Source organism: Lycorma delicatula, chromosome 7 (genome assembly GCF_047948215.1).
Source record: "Lycorma delicatula isolate Av1 chromosome 7, ASM4794821v1, whole genome shotgun sequence".
Lineage (NCBI taxonomy): Eukaryota > Metazoa > Arthropoda > Insecta > Hemiptera > Fulgoridae > Lycorma > Lycorma delicatula.
In genome coordinates this window covers 92,484,498-92,509,496 of record NC_134461.1, presented here as the reverse complement: position 1 = coordinate 92,509,496, position 24,999 = coordinate 92,484,498, and the positions used below count along the sequence as shown (strand labels likewise).

General features: G+C 29.4%; 1 protein-coding gene across 1 annotated transcript in view; it reads right to left on the bottom strand.

Moving 5' to 3' along the window:
- LOC142328087 (neurobeachin-like protein 1) overlaps positions 1-24,999 on the bottom strand; it is a 116,162-nt gene that overhangs the window by 85,294 nt on the left and 5,869 nt on the right. Inside the window, exons 2-5 of the mRNA XM_075371575.1 lie at positions 23,069-23,275; positions 14,800-14,949; positions 4,070-4,259; positions 882-970 (exon numbers count right to left, since the gene is read on the bottom strand). Of these exons, the coding sequence (XP_075227690.1) occupies positions 882-970; positions 4,070-4,259; positions 14,800-14,949; positions 23,069-23,275 (636 nt within the window). The remainder of the gene's footprint in view (positions 1-881; positions 971-4,069; positions 4,260-14,799; positions 14,950-23,068; positions 23,276-24,999) is intronic.

Sequence of the window (24,999 nt, the reverse complement as noted above, 5' to 3'; positions counted from 1 at the left end):
GTTAGGTCTTGTTAAGGTTTTTCATTTACAGAAGATTAAGTCGAAAAAGATTTTTAGATTCCACTTCGAAAATTGTTTATGTATATAGAATTTATTTATGCATTTCTATGCTTAAGTTATAACACTCAGTAAGTGTGTAAAATTCTGGATGCGAGTCGCCATTAATGAAAATTAATGGCTATCACTTTTTATCTTTTATCCCTAACCTCCCTATATTTCAGGTGCTGTACATGCATCACAGCCATAAAAAAACTGAGACAAACAGTTTAAAACAGAAATTAAATGTATCTCTTTCAGTTACAAAACAATGCATTTTATATGCACTCCCTCAACTCAGAATAATGCACTACCCTTCCTCAGTAAATCTTTTTTTTTAATTTGCGTGGTAATTATATTTTAATATTGTAAGCAACATTTTAAATAAAAAATCAGCAGCACATAATTTCTCTTTAAGATTCAGTTATCAGATTAAATAAATTAATAATAAGAACCATATCCTTAATTAGCCTTGATTCCAATTAGTTGTCATCACTGACAGTCTTTGACTATATCTGTTCAACTCTGTGAGTATTATTTCAACAAATCAAAATTCTGATAACTGGCTTAAAATCTTAATAAATAATTTCTGAATTTTTTTTAATATCATAACAAATAAATGATGATAACCACTTATGCAAATAATTACTAAAAACAACTTATATTCAAAGTTCATAACACAATCATCACTAACTTATATAAAGAAAGGATTTTTTTGTGAATTACCTTTAAAAGGTTTTTCTTTTACTCATCACATAATAATAACTAAAACAAATTGATGAGGTTGTGCCAAAATTAATTTTTTTTATTTCTTAAATATTTTTAATAAAGATAATAAAAATTACCTCAGCTCCAGAGACAACTGCACCTAACACATGCAACAACTCAATCGCAAGGATTGGATATCTATTCACCAAATCAGTTTGAAAGCAATCTAAAACAAAATTAAAGGAGTAAGTAATATTAAAATAAATAACTAATAATCTGAAAAAGTAGAATCTGTTATATAATATCATTAAGGCAGATTAATTACACAAAATAAAATTATTTTCAAAGTAATAATAAATTCAATTTTCTCAAAACTTTTAGAGCAAAGCTAGGGAACCATATTGCTGAGAAAATACAAGGGTGAATTAAATATAAACATAAACAGTAATTTTTTTTATAAATTTATTGATTAATAATATAAACAATTCATATCTTCATCATTTCTCTATATAGTCTCCTGCACTATCTACACACTTCTGCCAACGCTTTGGAAGCTTGAATATTCTTTGTTCATAGAAAGTTTGTGGATTAGTCATCAACCAATTTGTGCACACTCTTCGATGTCTTCATTGTTTTCACATTGTTCCCGTGGTTTTTGTTGACTGTAGAGCTGGCAATAGTAAGCCGCATTCACCATATGTTGATTGTAGAGAAAATCAATGAGTAAAACTCAGCTTGATTGAGCCAAAAAAAATTGTTGCAAGAACTTTTATACCTAACAGCTGGGTTTTGGCCTTCACTGGCAGCCCTCATCTTTCCTTGGTCACTCCTTACTTGTGATTTTTACCTCAGGAGTGTAATGATGGACCCATGTCTCATCACATATGAAGATGCGCATCAAAAAATCATCGCCTTCTTGCCAAAATAAATTCATAAGTCTCTTACAGATCTCCAGCCTGACCTGTTTTTTTTTTTTTATTTTTGGTCAACAATCTCGGAACCCATCGAGTACTAATTTTTCTAAAGCCAAGATGAATGATAATGGATTGGGCACTCCCATAACTGATACCTACTTCTGATGCAATTTCTTCAATAGTGAACCGGCAATCATCTTTGATAAGCTCTTGAACAGCATGGATGTTGTCAGGTGTGAGACGACTTTGGATGTCAATCATAACATCATTTTCTACACTTCTCGTCCCCTCTTAAATTGTCTGGCCTGCATATACACTTGGTTCTGGAACAGTGCAGCATTCCCAAACTGTACCTTTAAACAAGTTTAAATTTCCTTGGGTTTAACACCCTTCATTAATTAAAAACTTTATGATTTTATGTTGTGTAACAGATGACAGAACCTCTTGCTTACTCATGGCTGTACTGATGACAGAACAGAATGGAAAAGCTAACCAAGCTGGTTCCCCCTCTCTAACACACTGAACATTAATCCCCAACTCTGCCATCTCTCTTTTTTCCTGTTTAGCCTCCGGTAACTACCGTTTAGATAATTCTTCAGAGGATGAATGAGGATGATATGTATGAGTGTAAATGAAGTGAAGTAGTCTTGTACTTTCTCAGTTCGACCGTTCCTGAGATGTGTGGTTAATTGAAACCCAACCACCAAAGAACACCGGTATCCACGATCTAGTATTCAAGTCCGTGTAAAAATAACTGGCTTTACTAGGACTTGAACGCTGGAACTCTCGGCTTCCAAATCAGCTGATTTGGGAAGACGCGTTCACCACTAGACCAACCCGGTGGGTTACCAACTCTGCCATCTAGCTCAGAACTGCTTCCTGTGTAGAATAGCAAAATTACCATTTAAATTTGATTCACCTTGTAGTTCAACAATTAGAGAAATAAAAAAAAAATTACACAACAATAACCTTTTGTAAAACATAATTATTTTTAATTGAACCTATTTTTTAAAAATTTCATTTATATTTTTGTTTAAATGATTTAATTTTTAAATAAATTTTTTATTTTATTTTTGTTACTAGCTGACCGGAATGACTTCAGGAAACCTTCCACTCAGCAAAGGCTACATCCCTTGATTCCAGATGGAGCCTCCTATATTCCTTAATGACTTTTTTTATTTTTAAGTCTTCCTTTATTGTTTAAATTTCAGGTTCTAAATATTATTGAAAACATCACAGCCTAAGATAGACAAACAATTTCAGTTCCAAACAGGAATCCAAATTTTATAATTTACCACTCCTTTTTTTTAAATACAACAGACAGCCTACAGACTTTTAAAGCCGTTTATAAGTAACTGGGTTAAAATAAGGCTTCTGCTAAATATGTTACTTAGAATTAAAATACACATTTATTTCTTAGTAAAAAACATTAAACTTAGTAAAAACACTACTCATAACATAAAATCTTGTCTAAAAACTAAATGCTTATTCATTACATACATACAACCATTTCACATATATAAAGCATATACTTTATAGTACTTCATTTGTATAAAAATAATAACTCTTTTTAATCCTTAACATTTTACTGAATGGTTTAGGAATTTTCAATCAATTTGCTCATAGGTTTTAGCAAGTTATTGTCTAAATTGAAGAGAGTAAACTTTACAATTTTGACTAAGCTAAAAACAACAATCTTACACTGCTTGCATAACTGATGAATTAGTAGATACATTTTCTTCAGTTTATTATGATCATAACAAGGTTATTAATAGCTAAATTGGTTTTTTTATCAGTTATAAAGAATAAGAAAACATGGCCAGAGGACTTACAATTCCATATTAACTTGTTTTAAAATATAAGATGAAAGTGACCTAGATTAAATAACTTGATCATAAAATTAGATTTACAACTAGTTCTAGCAAAAAAATTAAATATTAGGAAAAAATAGTTGGAAGACAAGTTTGAACTAATAAATAATTTTAGGTAAGAAAGAGTTAACAAATTTACACTTTATAGAATGTTTAAGTCACAAAGTACACTAACTGTGCTATAAAAATTCACTTTATTGTTGCATAATCAATGTGACTGTAAGACTACATATGATTTAAGATTTGGAACAGTTTTCAGGATAAGATGATAAGATTGCAAGCTTTACGATCTGATGGGCTCACAAGACATGGAACGTATCAAGAGTAGAATTCTGGAATTTAAAGGATGTGAATGAAATTAGAATAAAATACCAGTAGTCAAAGCCATAATTAATAAACTGAACCCATGAATAATCAAAGTTAAACAACGTTAGATCCAGTTACATTGTGTGCAACTAGTATATTAATGTTATTAAGCACAGTAGTTGATACCAATTTAAAATCGGAAAAAATTTAAGAAAAGAAGAAAGCCAAACTTACCATAAATAAAAGGTATAACTTCAACATGAAGAGTTGCAGGCTGGAATATGAGTTTATCAAGAGGAACTTTAACTGATGGTGAAAAATGTCTCCAAGTAAAATATGGATCGTATAAACATTCCAGTAGATGGCATAGGCTGAGGCAAAATTCTAAAGCTTCATTTTCAAAATTACAAGTGCCTCCAACCATCTAAATTATACAAAAAAAAATAATACATATATTTTTATTTAATTTTATAAAATGTAATAAACACTGATAGAATTAATATGAAAGACAAATATATTAACTTATAACCCCCAAAGCATAACATAACATACACTTCCCCCAAACACAACATACACTTAAAAAGGAACCAACCCAACCAAAAAGTATAAAATAGTAGTTTTAAATTATTCTTCAAATTTTAATTTTTAGAAGCTGGCACCAAATTAAAAACAACTAGCAATCTAATAATCCTTAGTTTTATATACACTTCAAAAAATCAAAATTAATGGTTTTCAAAAGCTATTATTTTATATCTTTCGGTGAGTTGTTTTAGGTCAATTTTACTTTTTTCAAAAGCTTATTTTATTTTACATTTTTTGTTTGTTTTATATTTATTAAGAATTTACATACGTCGAAGAAAACTACTGCCCATAAAAGAAGTTGCATTCAAAATTAACACAAATCCAAGAAACCTGTGACTGTAAAAATAAAAAAAGTAATTGAGAGAAACAACAAAATGAAACTTCTACCAAACATAAACTAAGGATTTCTGAAATGTGAAAGCAAGTTTCCCATTTAGTTTTCTTGAAATTTCACACAAAAATACTGAAAATCAAACAAAATATTATTCTGCAATGAAAATCCAATACCCAAAAATTATGTTGGCAAAATAATAAAAAATATTTACAAAATGCCTCATCAGAGAATGTAATTTTTAATTAACGCTTTACTGCATACAGTGCCATGTATGACACAATCAATTTTTTACTTTTTCTATTGAGAACTATTAAGAATAACTTCATTTAACACATGTTATCCCTTAGTAACAGACAGCCATGCTTGTTCATTGTTTCTTCACCAGGTTGAATCACTTACTAGCTGTAACAGTATCTGCTATTTGAGGTTATGGTTTCACATCAGTTCGTGATTTCTAAAATCCAAGTACATAAAAGTAGTGAATTTAGCTATCTTCTGCTGTTGGAAAAAAATATTACTGAGTTCCCAAAGGTATGTAGTTACTACATCATGATCAATATATAAATAATTAACAGTTTTTCATAGCCGTAATTTAGTTTTTTTAAATGTTCCATATATGGTATAGTGTGTAAGGTGTTACAACTGCCATTTATTGGTTGAACCACATATGAAACATCATGCATTATGATCAACACAAACTTCTCTGTGACATGGAAAATCTGACATAAAAATTCTAAAATAGTCAGAAGAAAGAAGCAAGGCAAGTTGAAAGAATGCAGTGAAAGAATGAAGGAGTATGGGAAACTAAGAAACTAATCAGAAATATACTATTTGACATGGTCCTACAATGACCAGTGTCGGAAAAAAATGCTAACACTAAATAAATGATATTAATATTGGTCACTCTTTATTTACCCTAATGCTCATTATTTTGTTGCAGTTATGGACAAGGAATTCGTGAATGATGGTAATATTATGGGTGATCTGTTCCCACCACGTAATGTGAGCAAAGACTGCTGCAATGAAAAAGATAACAACCCAGATTACATTCAGTTTTCTAGTGATGAAGAAGATGAAGACAACAGAAAAAAATAAGAAATATCTTACCTATTTTTTTTATTATTCCTGATCCATCTGATCATCATTTTTTATCTTTAACTAATGATGATGAAGAAGAAGGACTCATATTCTTGGAACCTGTCGTATAAACTTCCAGTTGTGAACAAAGACCTGACCCAGGAGGAGGGCATATACTAAAAGACACATCGCTTGTCCATCCAATCCCATCAACTTTCACTTCTCAACAAGAAGATAATACTAGAGATGAGCCTTGCCAAAGGATACACTTGTCCATACTGTCCCACCAACTTCTGCTCCCTAACAAGAACGTAATATGGGAGGTGAACCTTTGCCAGAGAACATATCACTTATCCATCTAATCCCATCAATTTCTGCTTATCAACCAGAAGCGATATGGGAGGTAAACTTTCTTCACTATCTCTGAGTAAGTTAGCTGTTGAAAAGATTCCTGACAAAAAGACTGGTGGTTAGCGAAAAATACATTCTGAGAATAAAACCGCTAATAAAAAAAAAATAACTGAGGGCGACCCAATAAAGAAAAACAAAAGGAGCTAAGAAAAAAGAGAACAATATGAAGGTAAAGGGAAAACAGTCCAAGAAAAAGAAAACATCTAATAAAAAATTGAAAGCTTAAGAAAAAGGTAAACCATATACTCCAAGTCTACATGCACCATTATGCAAACAAAGTTTTCCATTTGACAAAAGTAATGAGAAATTCGATGAGGAAATGACAAGTTTAGACTTGCCATATTTATTTTTTAAGTATTTTTTACTGATGAAATCATTAAAAAAATTGTTTTTAAGTTGTTTCCTCTAGATATGAACCTTAAAAACTATTCTTTAACTTCATGTTTTCCATATACAGATATCAGAACATTGATTAAATTCAAGTAATTTATTAACATAGAGGATGATATAACATAATTAACAATAGTAACAATAACATATTATTAGTAATAATTAATAAACATACATTCTTTGTCAAATTAATATCCTCTTTATTATAAATGAAGGTATAAGTAAAAATCCAACAGTTCATCGTTGAGTGGATGTGTAGAGAGATTGTTACAGTTCCATAACAAGCAATTTTTTATGCATAAGCAATTTTTTTATGACATTACTGGCTCAACTGGTATTTTATTAGCCCAGATGGAAATTTGTAGCATACGAAAGATGGCTTGCATATCTTGATTCAAACCTAGGATATCTAGACAATTATCCTCAGATGAGGTTATATTATCTTTTATAATTTAACTGTTTAGCAGTTACATTTGTTTTCTTGATAGATGTAAATTATTCTGGACGAAATATTACCTTTAGGTATGATGGTCACAATTCTATGATCCAAAGCAATTGATACACAACAGCCTCCTACTGAACATAACTCCTAAGTATTTTATCTAACTTGCATAATACCAATAATATGAAGGGCAAAAACGTTATTAATGCTGTTTTTCATACCAGATATATGATATTTTCTTCAATTTCAAATTCATCAGCTTTGCTTTTTTTCTGAGCCTTCAAAAAACTGAAGGAATAATATTAAATCTCTTAGTTACATTTATGTCAGCTTTTCTCTTTTTACAGCCACTCCAACATCATCCATCATACCTTTGAAATGCCCTGCTTAAAAAAATTCTATATAATATATTTTGATTTTTCAAAGTTCAGAGGAAAAGATTTTTTAAATAGATACTTGTTTCATTCAGTTTCTGTATTCTGGGAAAAAAATAATACTCGTATTATTTGGAAATTCAATCACAGATTCTTGTAAGAATGCATGCCTTGTATGAATGCATGATATTGTAAGAATGTGTCCATATAGGATGTGGCTGACAGTCTATATTGTTTGAAACAGTACAGAAACCTAATGATTCAATAGCACTATTCCCGTCTTCCTTTAAGTTACATAAACACCTGTGTGCAATGATAAAAGATGCTTTTAAGTACCTAAGCATGATTACATACATAATTTTCTGTAAAAATCTAATTTTCTGTAAAAATCTATTTGATCGTCAATTTTTTTTTCTTTTATTCCAGTTTGTATTTCATAAAAATCATATATTTATGTTTTCCGTTACTTTTTTTTCAACGTGTGAGTTGCTTATGTTTAAATTCAATTTTTGCCCTCAGACATTTTCATGACTTCCTTTACTTTCACTTCTCTTTGTTACTTTCTTCATTTTCATTTTGGTGAAGTTTAACTAATGAAAATTTAATATCAACTCTTCTTTGATATTAATATCCAAGAATTAATTGCAGCATTTTTCAGTGCACACCCAACATAACAGTTACATCTTCAAAGATATTTACTATTTCAGAATTCCATCTGCTTGTGATACTTTGGCCTCCTTTTTTAAGAATAATTAACAATATTGCAATTTAATACAATTAGTTTAACATTTTGTTTAATTTGTACGACTGAATCTTTTTAAATGTTTTTTGGACAGAATAAGTTTTTAAAACTTACTTAGTGCCCACTGTTTCTCCATAGTAAATCATTGGTTCAATTACCTTTGAACCATAGGTGACAGCTTTTCTATACCCACTAATATTTCAATCTCTTTTTTTTGATGACTAGGATGACAGTATCTTATTTTTAATGTTTATTCTTTAAAATGAAAGGATGAGTAACTTTAGTTATATTCAAAAAAGGTTTTGAGAATAATATTTCTTATATGATGATGTTAATTTAAATTTGTTTTATTCCTTTTTTATTTATACGTATAAAATAGCTGCTGTATGTAATATATGCTATGTATGTAATATGCTCTTGTATGTAATATCTCTGTGAAGTATATTATATTAATATCTTATATCTAAAAATTACTTCACAGTATATCATCTTTCTATGTTTTCATGATTATAATTTTTCAATGTGATAAGTTTTTCTTTTGACTGAAAACATTATGTTTTTATATGTATAAAACAAATTGAATATTATTATACATTTGGGTATATGGAAAGAGTAATACAGAGGGATATTTTTCTAGCAGGTTCTGATTATAAATGAAACTGATTTATTAGAACATTGACCACAGTTCATCATAGCAGTAGAATTTTCAAATGAAGGTGTGCAAAAGTAATTATTCTTACATATATGTTCACTTAAATGGTAGAATAGGCCTAAAGTATTCAATGCCAGTCATAGGAGGAAACTGAAAGGAAGCTCATACCCTGTAGCTCTGGGTATTTAGAATGGGCTTACGATATTCCATGCCTAACATACAAGGCAACTTAAAGGGTGGTTTGCCCTGTAGTTCCAGGTATGGTAGAATAGAACTACAGTTTCTCCCCTGCCTGTCATAGGAGTTGACTGAAAGGGAGGCTCATCCCTAGTGGACTAAAAGGGGGGCTCATGCCCTGTAGGTTCGAGCATTGTAGAATAGGCCTATGGTATTCCCTGCCCGTCATACAAGGCAACTTAAAGGGAGGTTTACACCCTGTAGTTCCAGGTATGGTAGAATAGGACTACAGTTTTTCCCCTGCCTGTTGTAGGAGTCGACTGAAATGAGGGCTCGCCCCTAGTAGGTCCGTTGACTGAAAGTGGGAGCTCATGCCCTGTAGATCCAGGCATTATAGAACAGGCCTCTGGTATCCCCTGCCTATCATAGTTGTCGACTGAAAGGGAAGGGTTCACCCGAAGTAGGTCAGCAGACTGGAAGGGGTGGGTCACATCCTATAGTTCCAGGCATTGTACAATATGCCTATGGTAATCCCTGCTTAGTATAATTAATGCCTGCCTATAATAATTAATAATTATTTACTTTCACATTATTTGACTACCAACCACTATTTTTTGATTACAAATAATATGAGATATATGAGATAATATGAGATGTTATTTTTTTAATATATAAAAAAGAAAGTATATGTAATGGTTTTTATATAGAACCACACTCTTTTACAATTTTGTATCTTGTCTCATTTTTAATTACTAATTGGTTTTTATTTTTTTTAGATGTTATGATATTATTCAAATTAATATTTTTAGATGTTTAAAAATCTAATTTTTATAAGTTTTTTATGTTTATATTTCTTTAGAATATTTTTTACATGTGAGTTTTAAAAATTTTATGGTATACACATGTACTTTTACAACGAATAAATAAATGAACTGTTTACTCGAATGTTTTACATCTTCATTCATTTTGTTGCATATCGATCAGATATTTCATTAACTTCATGAAACACAACCAAAATTATAAGTTTAGTTAATAACATGTACCATATATGTCACATCCAAAAGAAACTTGAAAAATCAACAAAAAAAATTCATTGAGTTTTTAAAAATATTTTTCCTGCCTTTACAACCACTAAACTATTCCTGTAACATATAATTTTTTCATACGAAAATAAAAAAATCATGCAGTTTCCAATTATTAGGAAAACTTACAATAGGAACCAACAGGTTAATTTCTGATATACAATAGACAAAGAATGGCTTTTTGAAGCCATCTAAACAGATCTGAAATTTATATTTAAGTATTGATCAATATTTTTATATATATATATATAAAAAATTACCACAGGACATTGCTTTCATAGAATTCCTACATTCTCATTATTTAAAGCAATTAAAAATTATGCATTGTTTGTTTAATAAAGCTGTGTTTGTATAATATTTTAATTAAAAAATCACAATGCATAACAAAAATACTGAAAGTGTTGTATATTTTAATTTATAATGACCAAATCAATAATTTAAAGCAACTAATCTTGATAGCAATTTTGTCATTTTCATTTCATATTTGGTTCATTTTTTACATTAAAATTTTGAACAGTGAAAATTTTCACATGGCAGTAACAACGTTTTAAAGAAATTCATCTAACTATGGTCAAAGGTGACTGATTATGCACAGTAATATTTGTATTAGATAGCAGATGATTATGTATATAAAAAATCATACTCTTCTTTTTAAATCAACTTCAAAGAAAAAAAATATATATATATTTATATAAAAAATATGCACTTCTACTTTTTAAATTGGTTTTAGTGTGTTTAACAACAATGTTCCCGTAACATTGGATGACTTTAAATATCTTTATTTAACCATTTTAAGATTTTACTTAGTTTAAGATAATTTCACATCCAAAGTTAACTGATTATTCATATGTAAATAGTAAATTATCTACATATTTTAACAAAATTTTACATTATGACCTTGTTTATACCATATACTACTTTATAGCTTTAAAATCTTGTACACGTATTTGACTCACAATGCTCAATAATGGAGAATCTATAGTTAAACTTTCTTCATTTATCATAATATAAAAAATTTTTGTAAACAATTTCATTATCTTTTGATTCTTTGACTTGTTTCAATAAAAATTGGTACAAATATCTCTGTTAATAACAACTAAATACAACTCTTTTAAAGAAATACGTGTAATTTTGGTAAATACTTTAAATCCAGTTGTAAGAATCCTATGAAAGCATTAACCGACAATGGTATATTTGAATGTACATAAAAACATTTATTAACACTACAATATAAAAAAATTAATATAAACATATGCTAAATTATTTATTCACTTACTTATTTACTTTGGAAACAAACGGATGATGTTATTACACTTTACTGATGTTAAATAAATTTTGTAGGGTATGATAAATGCCAAAGACGACCAGGATTTAAACCCTGAATTTTTATTTATTAATATTTATAAGGACAATCCCTTAGTTACAAATTAAATTATTTATAAAACAATAAAAAAAAAAAACTATTGTATTTGTACTAATTAAAATATAAGATTATTTAATAAAATTATAAATGCTTTATTTATATATCATAAAGAAGCAATTAAACATATATATTTAAAGCAAGCTTAACACAAACTTCATAATGACATGTTGAATAAATAATATGATTTACCCCTCTACATTTCTGGTACATATATAATTTCATGCAAAACATACATATAAAACCCAAACACAAGAAAATTGTTTGTTTCTTTTAGTGTTTTAGTTGCACTGTTTGATCACACCCATTTTAAACGTCAGAATAATGTGACGTTACATTCCTTGCTTATCTAACAAACAGCATGTATTAAACTACAATTACTAAAAAATTATTTAATATTTCATTATAAAATTACATTTTTAATACTTTTTGTAATAGATAAAAAATATATACCAAAATTATTCTCTTTCAGAGGATATAAATAAGACAAAATGTCAAATATTGTGAATGCAGTATTGGTTTTGCACTATGAAACTGACATTAAACCATCTTGTGTAAAATTAAACTAAAATTAGCAGTTGAATGAAAATCTCACTGGCTAGCTAAAATTCAACTCCTGATACCAGTACTGTGTAAGAAAGAGTTTCATGGAAATTGGACAAAAAGAATTGAAATAGTCAAAAAGTTGCACGTTTGAAAGGCTCAAATTAAAAAAAAAAACCAGCTCACGTGCAACAATTAGTAGATACAATTTTTTTGGGGGGTTTTTACATTTAAAGGCACTAATCAAGTTATGATTCATAGTTTTTTCAGCATGAAGGATGAGTTTATTATATTTTATAATATGATCTTAAAATATTAAAAAATTATATCAACATATCAAAGATCTTGGCTTTATTAGTGCCAGTACATCAATGGTACATTGAACATAATTAAATACATAAAATTTTGCAAGCAATGATTGTAATGCAGTTTCAAAAATTGTTTTAAGGAAATGGAGTAGTCTACCAAGATTTAGTTCTATGCCACATTGCCAAAAGAAATTAAAACAGTTTTATAAAAATGAAATTCAATTTCTCTAGTTAACAGGGACTCCTATTAATTTAATTGAAAATATGAGGGCAGCTGCTGAAAAAGGAATACAAAAAATGAACTGTAGCATAAAAACTGATCTCATTTAGTAAACAATATATATATGGTTTCATAATGAACAAACAAGAAAATAATATGTTGAACGCTAGTTCAATCAATGAATCTGTTCAATTTATGAATTTATTAGTTTTTAAATAAAATTGTTCCAACTAAAAGAACATTTTGTTTCTAAACAAACAACCATGTTTGGAGTAATTTTCCCACTACTACAAGAAGTCACAAATTCCTCATATAAATCATTGTTATAAATTTTGTCCTTACATAATGAATCAAATTAATATACAGTTTACAGTATGAAGTATAACTCAGTTTACATGATAAAGACTGAAACATAGGTTATTAACTTCAATCATATCAAAACATATAACAAACTAATCCTTCAACCTGAAAAAAATGAGACATTCCTGATTAAAACAAAAAAATAAAATACAAGAGAATCATTCTTTTGGATTTTATACACGCACTATAAATCAAAATAAAAATTGCTTTGGCTATCAATGTATCTGATATTTGATAGCCATAACAACATATGACATCCAGCCAAACTAGTCTTTACTATCCAGCAAAAAACATAATGAATTAAAAAACAAAATAAAACAGTTAAACAAAAAGTAGTAAGAGATAACAAAACCAACATCACAGGCAACTCTACACAGAAAAGAAAGTAATAATTCTACATAACGACTTATTACATAAAGAATCATAAAGTACATTAACAAAAAAAACTTTTTTTCCAAAAAGAAGTAGAAAAATGATTTGCTTTTTAAACAACAGGAATTATACTAAGAAAATTTTTTCAAAGCTATTATGAAGCTTAGTGGTGTGACAAATGGTACTATAGTATTTTTTTTGTAAATTTCATAAGAACTAACTAACTAAATTCGAGGCTTTTATGTGCTATGTGTAATATCAAATTTTAATATGTTAATCAATATTTTTGTTTATATGCCCAAGTTCAATTAATTTGAGAACTTCTATATAGTTTTTGTTTTATGCCGCTGAATATGGATCCAATCTGCTCATTACAGTACTTTGTAAGCAAACTGCAGTTTAATTTAACCAAGGGTAGTTATATTTATCAAAATTGTTGTTAGTTTGATGTGTATTTGGTTATATTGTATATTTTGTTTTTACATTTGAAAGTAAAATAATCTTTTATGAAGATTCTAAAATTTTTTATAAACTAGTATAAAATTTTTGAACTACAGAGGACTGGAAGAGCATAATGTTAGTGAAAAAAGGAAACCAATAGCAAAGGAAGCCTTCAGTAAAATGAGGAAATTACTATATGGTAAATGTCTGAACCTAAGAGTTAAGGAAGAGGTTATTCAAATGCTAGGTATGAAATGTCTTGAATGGAAGTAAGGATGGACTATGAAAAAGAGGGAGAGGGATGACAAGCTTCTGAGATGTGGGTATGGAAAACGATGGAAAAAGTATGATGAATAGATAAAGTGAAGAATGAGGTAATAATGAACCAGGATTAAAGAAGAAAGAGTACTTAAAATAAAAGAAAACATGATGTGCAATCTTGACAACTGCGTTGAATGGGTTGTCAGTAGAAGGAGAAAGAGAGCAAGGAAGATGGATGAAATTAATAGATCAGGTGAAGATCAGAAACTAGAGCAAGAAGGATGGAGAGAAAAGGTGTAAGGAACCTGCTGCCAAGCTGGACACCAGATAATGATGATGAAAGGACAAACAGAAATAAAATGAAGAGAATAATCTGAAATGTAGAGCCTTGGTGCAGTACCTAAGTTATGTTAACTATCCTACATTATTAATTTCTGGTGATTCAAATGTTCAATAAATACACTTCTTGTTTACTTTAGGTATCATATAATCTTTGTTAACTTTAATTACATTTAACAAGGAAATGCAAAAAAAGGAACTGAAATCATAATTTTTGAATCAGAAATTAAAATTAAGAATACCCAAGAATCAGTATTTTGTCTTTTAGAACGTAGAAACAGCAAAAGAGGTACCAGAAAGAAGCTTCAGGTATTTTTAAATGATTAGATTCAAGTATTCAAATGCATCAAACAAATCAAGCAATCCAAAATAATAATTTTCTTTTTAAATATTCTCACTAAAAACAAAAAAAATGAAAGAATAATAAACAAAATTACCTTCTGTATAACAGCAGATGCAATTGCAACAGAATGGCTAACATAATCACATGATGCTATTAATGGTATATTATCAAAATTTCTACTAATTGCAATAAGACATCGTATAAGTAAATCAACTTCTGATATTCCTTCTTGTGTGAGCTTTCTCTGTAATCAGAAATTTATTAAAATATTTTCCACAGTTCAAAACCAATTTCTGATGAAATTTTTCTAATGTATACTTGTCCTTGAGATTTAAGTTATGGTAACATAAAACAGAAAAAATGCATTATATTAACATGTATTTCAACCAATAAATATGTGATATTTTATTTAATAAACAAGTTATTCCAATTGAGGTGAAATATAAGATGCTATTATAGAACGTTTTTGTTTTTATTCATCAGCTCTGTAACAGTCAAGATAAAAAAGCTTGGCACAGATAACCACAATTTACAATTGTAGTAAATTAAATAATATAATTTATAAAAAAATAAAAACCAACTTCAAAGAATAATAGCAAGTTACAAATAATTATATTTTTATTTATTGACTAATGTAAAAGTAATCACAACAAATAACTATTTTTAAAATTGATGTCAGCCAACACAAATTAAACGTAAAGTTACATATAATGTATATGTATATAAAATTTTATATATATATATATACATATACACGAGGTCTGATCAAAAAGTAACGAGAATTTTTGAATTCCACCTGCTGCATCGCATCAATTAAGTTTATTTTTTTTTTTTATATATTGGTAGTACTGTCAGTGATATATGTGTGTTAATTCTCAGTCAGCTGCTATGCTTAGTTTGTATTTGGCAAGTGAAAAAGCAACATGTACTTTACTATGTTCGGTCATGTTTTGTGTGGTGAAATATCAGATCAGAGTATCTGAAATTCTCCAATAAAAACAGAATTAAGTGTAACAAAGTGTTTAAAATGTTGAAGAAGTCTTTTGCCAATGATGCTACATCACAAACACAAGTTCATGAGTGGTAGAAACACTTTCAGAAGGCTGAGAAGACGCTGAAGACGACTCTAGGTCTGTGTCCTAGTGCATCAATCATTGATGAAAATTTTAAATAGACTGTGCTTGCTAATCGCAGAATCACCAATAGAGAGGTTGCCAAAGAAATAGGATTTTCATATGGCTCATGTGAAAAGATATTTACTAATGTTTTGAACACAAAACGAGTGGAAGCCAAATTTATTTTGAAACTGCTAAATTTTTAATAACAACAGCATCATCGCTGAACAAATGCTTACAGACACTGCTGACAACCCAGACTTGATCAAACACATCATCACTGGTGATGAAATGTGGGTGTACAGCTAAGATGTCAAAATGAAGGCTCAATTGCCTCAATGGAAGTTTTCTTAGGGGCAAAGACCAAAAAAGCGCATCAAATATAAAGGTCCTTCTAACTATCTTTTTTGACTACAATGGAATTTTTCTTCACGAATACCTACCACAAGGTTGCCCAGTCAACAAGGAATACTACCTACAATTCTAACAGAATTTGCATGAAACAATCCAGAACTTTGGAGAGATAACTCATAGATTATGCCACAGTGCACCAGCACACACTGCTTTACTCATCAAACAGTTCCTGGTGAAACATAACATTGTAGTGATGCTGCAACCATACTATTCTCAAACATGACTGTCCGTGACTTTTTCTAATTTCTGAAAATTAAAATCACATTCAAGGAATGTTTTTCAGCAGTAGATGAGATAAAATCAAACAAGCCAAGCTCAAGGCAAATAAGTGTTTCGCCAGTTTTTTTTAAACTGGAAGCTACGTTGGCATAAGTGTATGTCACAGGGGAACTACTTTGAACAAGGGACTGAATAAACATTGAAGACTAAATAAATACTTTCAGAGAAAATTAAAAATTCTCATTACTTTTTTATCAAACCCCATGCACATGCATGCGTGTATGTGTATGTATGTGTGTGTGTGTGTGTGTGTGTGTGTGTGTGTGTGTGTGTGTGTGCATGTGTGTGTGTGTGCGCGTGCATATATGATATACATGATCAATATATATATATATATATATATATATATATATTAGCACTCATAAATAAAATGCATATCATACAGATTAATATTTTACAATTTTATAGTCCAAAAGACCTCGAATCCTGAATCAGCCTAGTTTTATGTTCCTCCTCATCTTTGTCCCATTAATCTGGCTTCCATTGCTCAGCAATGGAAGAATATTGGCTGTAGCAGAACCAGTAAATTTTCAATGGTCGTTATTTTTTAAGTATTGAGTTCATCAGAACCCTCTAAATTATTAGTTCGGATTATTTCATGATATTACTAACTGTAATATCAGAACTATTGCAGTTATGTTCTTATTTACAAGCAGATATTCATTTTTTGAAGTTGAAACAACTGACGTGATCGATATGTGATGAAACACTCCATAAAGCCTAAGTTCAATTTAATTTTCTTTCGATCATTAAATTTCTAGACTTCAAAAGAGGTAACTGGAATAATTTTTAATTGTAAACATCATGAAATTCCCCGTTATTTGTAATAAATTAAAATTATCTGATTTAATAGTATGTTCATTTGCCTTGAAGCAGCCAAACATACTATTTAAATACTTAACCATATTTGTTGGTGAATCAACCACAAATATGACAATGAGAGAAAAGACAGGGTGCCTGGATACAATAGCAGACTGTATTCTCTTTCTTTCTTGGAGAAAGGATTGATTCCTCAGCCAAAAAATGCATGTAAACCTGCTTCCAAGGATTTACTTACACACGTATGTAAGATTAAAAAAAAGAATTCTTCATATCACATTTTACATTTTTGTGTTACCTTGTTCTTAGACACAGCTATTATGTTAATATTATAAATTTATAATAATAGCACTGGTCAAAACTTAAGCATTAATTCATATCAACTGATATTTCACTATATCCATATAAACATGTATAAAAAAAAAACAGAATTTTAGGAAAATGATAAATATGAACAACTATTTGAAAAGAAATGAAAAATAAGGTTTTATATGAACTTTATTACAATTAATCTAAATGAAAGGAAAAGTATCAGTTCAATACTTTATCTAAATCAATATTTATTAATCATCTAAGTTTTATTAGGTAACAAAAATGAATACAGTAATGAATTGTTAACGTTCAGTAGAAAATTAATTTATGATTAACATAAAGAAAACTAAATGATATGTGAGATAGAAAATATATTATAGTCGATTTTATAAAAATCTAATTCTATAGAACAAAAATAGCATTGATTACTAATTGTTATGAAAATGATAAAGAATTATAATATAAATTAATATAACTAAACATAAACTGAACTGATAACAATATTATCTGCTATACAATTATACCTAAGGATTTGTTTTTGTAGACAAAACAAATATATGAAAAATATTAAAACAATTAACTAATATAATCTATCAAAAACAACATTCTACTTACAGCAGAAATATCAAGGGCAATAAAAACTACCTTGTTTTTTATTACTATACTACTCATTCATTCATGTCTTCTTACTGATGTTCTATTTACAATTCAATAAAATTATAAACTAATTAAGATAAATAATTAAATTTACTGTACTTTCTAAAAGCAAATAAAACTGATAAAAACACAAACTGTATTCATTAGAGCCAACAATATAATTATTAAAAAATTTATAATCCTGACTGGAGTTTCTTATTAGGGATGGATTAACGGGACTTTTTCAAGTGTCTGGTTAACTGAAACTAGATAAGAAACACTGCCGAAATGCAGTTTGCTAAGTAGCCATTTCCCTAAAAACATTATTGTTATATTTTGTAATAAAGCAGAGAAACTTAATAATTACATAAAAGTAAAATAACTTTGTGAAAATTAAAATAATTCATCAACATACTGACCACTATGCTAAATTATTCAAATAACAAAAAAAAAAAAAATAACCACCAAACACAGCAACAGAAGCTAGAAAACTAATACCAAAAGTAGACTTTCATGGGACCCTGCATCAGCAATCGGTACAAAATTCAAAAATTACATCAAACAGAAACAAAAAATAAATAAATAAAAACTAAAAATTTAGAAATCATAAACCATAATAACCACACAACTTGAATTCCAGAAATATTTTTTTTATTTCTGTTACTAGTAGATATTTCTGTCAACAAGTTACAGCAATGTATATGTAATCCAATATTTTAGAAATGAAAGGGATACAATTATGTGGTTTAATACTATATCTTTTCCAGACTTGATGTGTAAGAACCATGTAAAACACATATAATCTATCAAAAACATCAAAAGTTTTCTTGTAGTACAAGAAACAGCAGAGTCATTTTTTCTGAGAGTAATGATGTTCTGAATACAGCCAATGATCATTTATATAAACAAGTTGTGACCAGTGATAAAACACAGATATCTTATTCAAATGTTGAGACACAGCAATAATTGTGATTGCGGCATTCATCATCCCCGAAGCCCAAAATGTTTAAGCAAGAAAGTTCAATGAAAAAGCTTATGACTACAGTTTTTTGGGATGCCGAAGTAATATTGCTGATTGAATTCCTTGAACATGGAAGAACTGTTAATGTCTATATGTACTGTGAAACGCATACAAAACTTAAACATTCAATTCAAAACAAAAGGTGTGGGAAGCTAACCGACATGATTTTGTTTCTCCAACCAACCAATCTACAACAGCAAAAACCTTGGGCACATTTAATAACATTTTCATCAATTATGTGACTGGGTTTCTTTTTGCCGATTTGGGCAAAATTCCACTTGTTTTAACTAACTGTTTGGATTGACGGGCTAAATACTGACTAAAACTAAACTCATTTTGAATTTTTTGAATACGTTAGCTGCTTGGTAATAAACTTAAAGTATTAATTTCTTCCTAGGTTGATGTAACTGTTTTCATTTTATCCTTTATTTTACTGATTAATTCTTCATATACCCTACCTAAATCAGCATAATTTTGTGGTACTATACCAGTTTCTTCTGTAGAAATATTTAAATCAAAGGAATCATTTAATTTACTGGTAACTAAATCGGCTGTTTTTGTAACTTTATTTTTTTATATTGATTCCTTTGCGCTACTCAATTTTTGAACCTCAACAGGGGAAATGCCAAGTGCTGAACAAGGTTTATTCACCAACTTGACTATAACATATTGAAGCTCAAATATATCTTGGCATTCTAGTTTGCTTTCTGTATCATCTTGTGGTTTTTGTATTTTGTTTAAATATTTTGTACACAGTACTCTGCCTAGTGCTTGTTGAAAGTGTCAACGATATTTCTCGAAGAGATTTCTTAACCGGTTTAATGTGACAGCTAAATGAGTCAGAACAACTTTTCCCATTAATATGAAAATATTTATCTAAATATTCGGTTTCATGAAAAGTACAGATTTTTTTGTTTCAGTACATCCACTTCTTAAAGATATCAATGTTATTTGCTGTTCAGTAAATTCTAAAATAATCACGCAATACTAAAGATCTATTGTAAGTCAATTTGTGACATACTCTTTCAGTATGAATGCCAATTGAACATTCCATAATCTGTTTTTATAAAATGGGTTCTTACACTAACAAAACAGTTAGTATAAATTATAAAACTACCAATTGCACCTCACTTTATCTTATCCCAGTTTCTTTTCAGATAAAATAAAAATTCCTCTAATTAATAAAATTAAAAATAAAAGATATCGCATAAAAAAGAAGTTCACTGTTAATAAAATTACTTTATAAACAAGTATACATTACCTAACCACAGAATTAATACTAGCAACAAAACAACATATCACACTGAAATCAAAACAGTAACTGAGCCTTCCACAATGTTTACATTCAGAATTATGCAAACATTCATGTCCGTGCATGTATATTTACTTTTGTGTTTAAACATGAGTTTGTGTGTATGACTCATACTTTAAGTAACAAGCTATGTAGAATATAAGCTATCTCACTATAGATATATCAAGATATTTTGTACAGTAGGCCTACATTATTATCTGAAAAAATACATGCTGTGAATTTTTTGGATACATTGTTCACGGTTAGAAGGAATGGTTTTTTAGCAGTTTTGATGGCTTCATTACTCGTCAATCCCTTCAAGTAACAAAATAAATTTTATGGTTTTAAAGTATATAAAAAGTACTTACTGCTGCAAAAGTTTCAGATTTTTCCCACCTGTCCCACATGTGGTTTCTGGGCCCCAAAAATGAGACATTTCCAAAATCTTACAATTTGGCAACCATTTTTTTAATGAAGGAAACTTGGTAACAGTCCATTTTTTTACAAGTACTACTAGTAACTAAGAGTTAAAAGGAAAAAACAGGCCTGTTACTCTAAGCCCTTCATTATTTATTTTGGGTCCAAAATTTGAAAAAAAAACAATTTGTAAATGTAACTTCAGTAAACATTACAAGATTTGGTTATGTAACAAAATGAGATTTGATTACACTAAGATGAAGAAGTTCCATCTTTACTCTTTCCAAAAAACCCTTTTTGACCCTCTGTACGATATAAAATAAGAATGCTACAGCTAATGGAAAATGGAAAAATGCTATAGCTCATGGAAAATGATGAAAATGGCTATTTTTACATGTTGGGGAATCAGAAAATAGTCTATTACTCAAGAAAAAAGTTTTTTTTTAAATATAAAAAAATATTTTTTGGCCACTACAAGGCGGGTAGTTATCATAAACCAAATATCATCAAAATCAAAAATAGTGATGCAATAAAATGTTTGAAAACTTGTTGAATTAAAATGGAATACCCTGAAAAGATTATGTAGAAGTTTTTAGGTCTCATATTTAAAATACGAGGGGCACTCAAAAGGTTTTCTACCTACCTTAGAAAGAGTGGTAGTGTCATTTTTATTTTTCAATATAGGTCCCCTTGCACTTCCAGATACTTGCTCTATTTAGCATGCACAGAGGATATGCCAGAGTAAAAAAAATGTTATCTTGTTTCTCAAAGTACCCTGAAACATCTACTTTCAGTTCATCATCATTGTGAAAATGTCTGCCCCGAAGATTTTTCTTGAGGTTTCTGTACAGGAAAAAATCAATGGAGGGCCAGGTCTGAACTGTAGGGAGGATGAGGAAGTTCTTGAAATCCATACTCCCTAAAGTTTGCTTTGCAACGTCTGATGAGTGGACTAGAGTGATGAGTGGACTTTTGTCATTCAAAAGCAAGAAACCTTTGGTTAGCTTCCCTCGCCATTTTTCCTTTATTGCTGCCCATAGCTTTTGAAGATACTTAGCATAGACATTACCAGTGATAGTCTGCTTATACTCCGTATATTCAATCAACAAAATTCCCTTACTATCCCAAAAAATTGTGGCCATGATCTTCTCAGACGATGGCTGGGTCTTGAATTTTTGGATGATGGAGATCCTTTGTGTTTCCACTGCATGGACTCTTGTTTGGTCTCAGGATCCCAGTAATGAACCAACGTTTCATCACCAGTCACCAACCTGCTCAAAAAATCCGTAGGATCCCTTTCACACAGGTGAAAGTTCTCCACACTCAACTGCACACGACATTGCTTCTGATGTGGTGTGAGATTACATGGGACCCATCAGGAATTGACTTCTGTTAGGTGTAAATGGTCATAAAGTATTGTTATAATGGTTCTTTCAAACAACCAACATTCTATAACAAGTATGCAACCCTAACATGCCAGTCTTCTATAATCAATCTGTCCACTTTCTGGCAGATATCAGATGTGGTTGCTTCCACAGGTCTTCCACTGCAGGGATCATCTTTGATGGATTCTTTACCCCACTTAAATTTTTTGGACCAGAATTTCACTTGATATTGTGAAGGTGCATTATCACCATCCTACTATGTATGATCTTTGGACAATTCCCTTCTTTACTGAGAAAATTTATGACCGATCAACCGATTTCTGCAAATCTATTGCCATAGCTGGGTTATTACCTTCGGAGGACTACTTCATCAACTTCATACCAAGAACATCTCAATATATAACTTGCAATACCCCTCAATATATAACTTTTTGAGTGCTCCTTGTAGGTAAAAAAAACTAGTATTATGATATACAAAAAGTAAAACTTCATGAGAATACAAAAGAATAAATGTGTAGGGTAAACCAAACAATTGAAGATATATAACAGAGCAAATATGTTGAGATTCAAAGGTTAGGCTCTTAATGAAGAATAGAAAGTAATGGAAAAAAAAATCGAAACTATCTGTCAAATGACTATTGAGAAAACAAATATTTATCTGAAAATAGGTTTACCTGATCTGAGTTATCCTTAGCAATATAAATAAATTTTCCAATGGCCGGCAAAAGTTCCTCAGGAAGTCTTGATAGATGAGGTCCAGTATCATGTTTAACTTTGGTCCAATCAGGAAGGATATCGGGTTTTGACCAGTTAAGTTGTAACTGAGATTCCCATATTGTTACAAATCCTTTTACAAAATGTCTAAAATAGCTCTCTTCATTCTATATTCAAGAAAAAAAAAATTATTAAATACATTAAAAACAGACACGCATTAAATTATGATTTTACAGCAAGATTACAATCATTAAAAAAAAGGAAGTTTTGTATTCAAAATTTCAACTGGATAATGAGAAAAAGATTATTAAATTTCATTATTATTCTAGTCTCTTTTTATGAAAAACCTTTACCTGTTGTTACAGAATGTAAAGCAAAACACAAAAAATACCCAAACAGCAGCTATTTCACAGAATAACAAGTATTCATTGATGCACAAACAATAAATTTACCCATTCAATGGTTAATTAAATATAAGATCCACAATTTATTTTAAAAGGTACGCAGCTAAAGAGTTTAACAATAGAACACAAAGATTAATTGTAAGTAACGATGAATACTTCATTAAAATAATTTCAACTCTAATACTATTTGATTTTTGACTAACAATTTGAAAATGTAAGCAACAAAAAATTAAATTTTAGCTGTTAAAAAAATTTGCATATATGTGTACACACAAATGATTGCAATGAAGAATAGAAAGGAATGAAAAAAAGAGAATATCAAACCCTCTGTCAAATGATTGATAAAAACATGTGTTTGAAAGCGCCAAAAGTACCCACTAAAAATGATTAAATCACATTCGAGAGTGAAAAATACCATCACTCATAGTCTACTTCATATTAGCAAAATAAATTAAAATAAAATTTATGAAATAAAGGCATCTACTACTTATAAGATAATTACAATAAAGGGGAGGAGGAAATAAAATATAAAAATAAAATGATCCAAGCAAGAATGTAAAGGCCTCCCTTCTCAAATTCCAAAAAAAAAAAGACATGGCATGCATTTTTTACAGAGGAATTACGCTTTCAAATAAACTAAAATCTACCAAAACATTTTTTTCTTTGTTTAAATTAAACCCTTTTCAAGCCTACCTCACCTAAAATATTATTCCCTCTGACAAGTTTATTCACAAAGTATACGGCAATCAAAGAGAATGTAATAAATAATTAGACAATGAGCAAATTGAAATACCACCAGATATAACAAAACTGATAAAAAATTAACCTGTTGAATTCCACAACACAAATGACAAAGTTGAAATTTTCACAGCAAATTTCTCCCACACACAACTTTTACAGGAAACAGGATTCTCAACTTTCACTGAAAAGCCCATTTTTTATTTTTTTTAAGGCAAACAACTAGACAGGTAATTATATTATTATCTGAAAGACATAAGCAATAAAATGTCGCAATCCTTTAATCTATGAAAATCTTTCATAATATTTTAGTGAACTGTTTTATAAAGCATGAACATAACAAGAAATTTTACCTTTAACATTGTAATGAATGCATAAAACTCCACATAAATAATGCAGGATTTGTAAAGGGACTCCCACTAACAAATAAAAAAATATATAATAAATTAAACAGAATTTGGTTTTTCTCTTCCTAAATAATTACTTCACTCGCTAATTTTTAAAATAATGTTTCACAAAGCACATACAACTAACCATAAAAACAGATGACTATGTACGAAGTAGATCTCATTAGCAAATTTTTTTATCCATTCCTAAACCACATATATAATTGGATCTAGCAGCAATCTCCCAGGCACTGAGATTAAATATTTGTATGTCCATAATTACTAAATGATAGATAGTACTTCAAGTACATTTTCAGAATCACAACACACATATGATGAAATCCAATAATGATTGAACTCTTT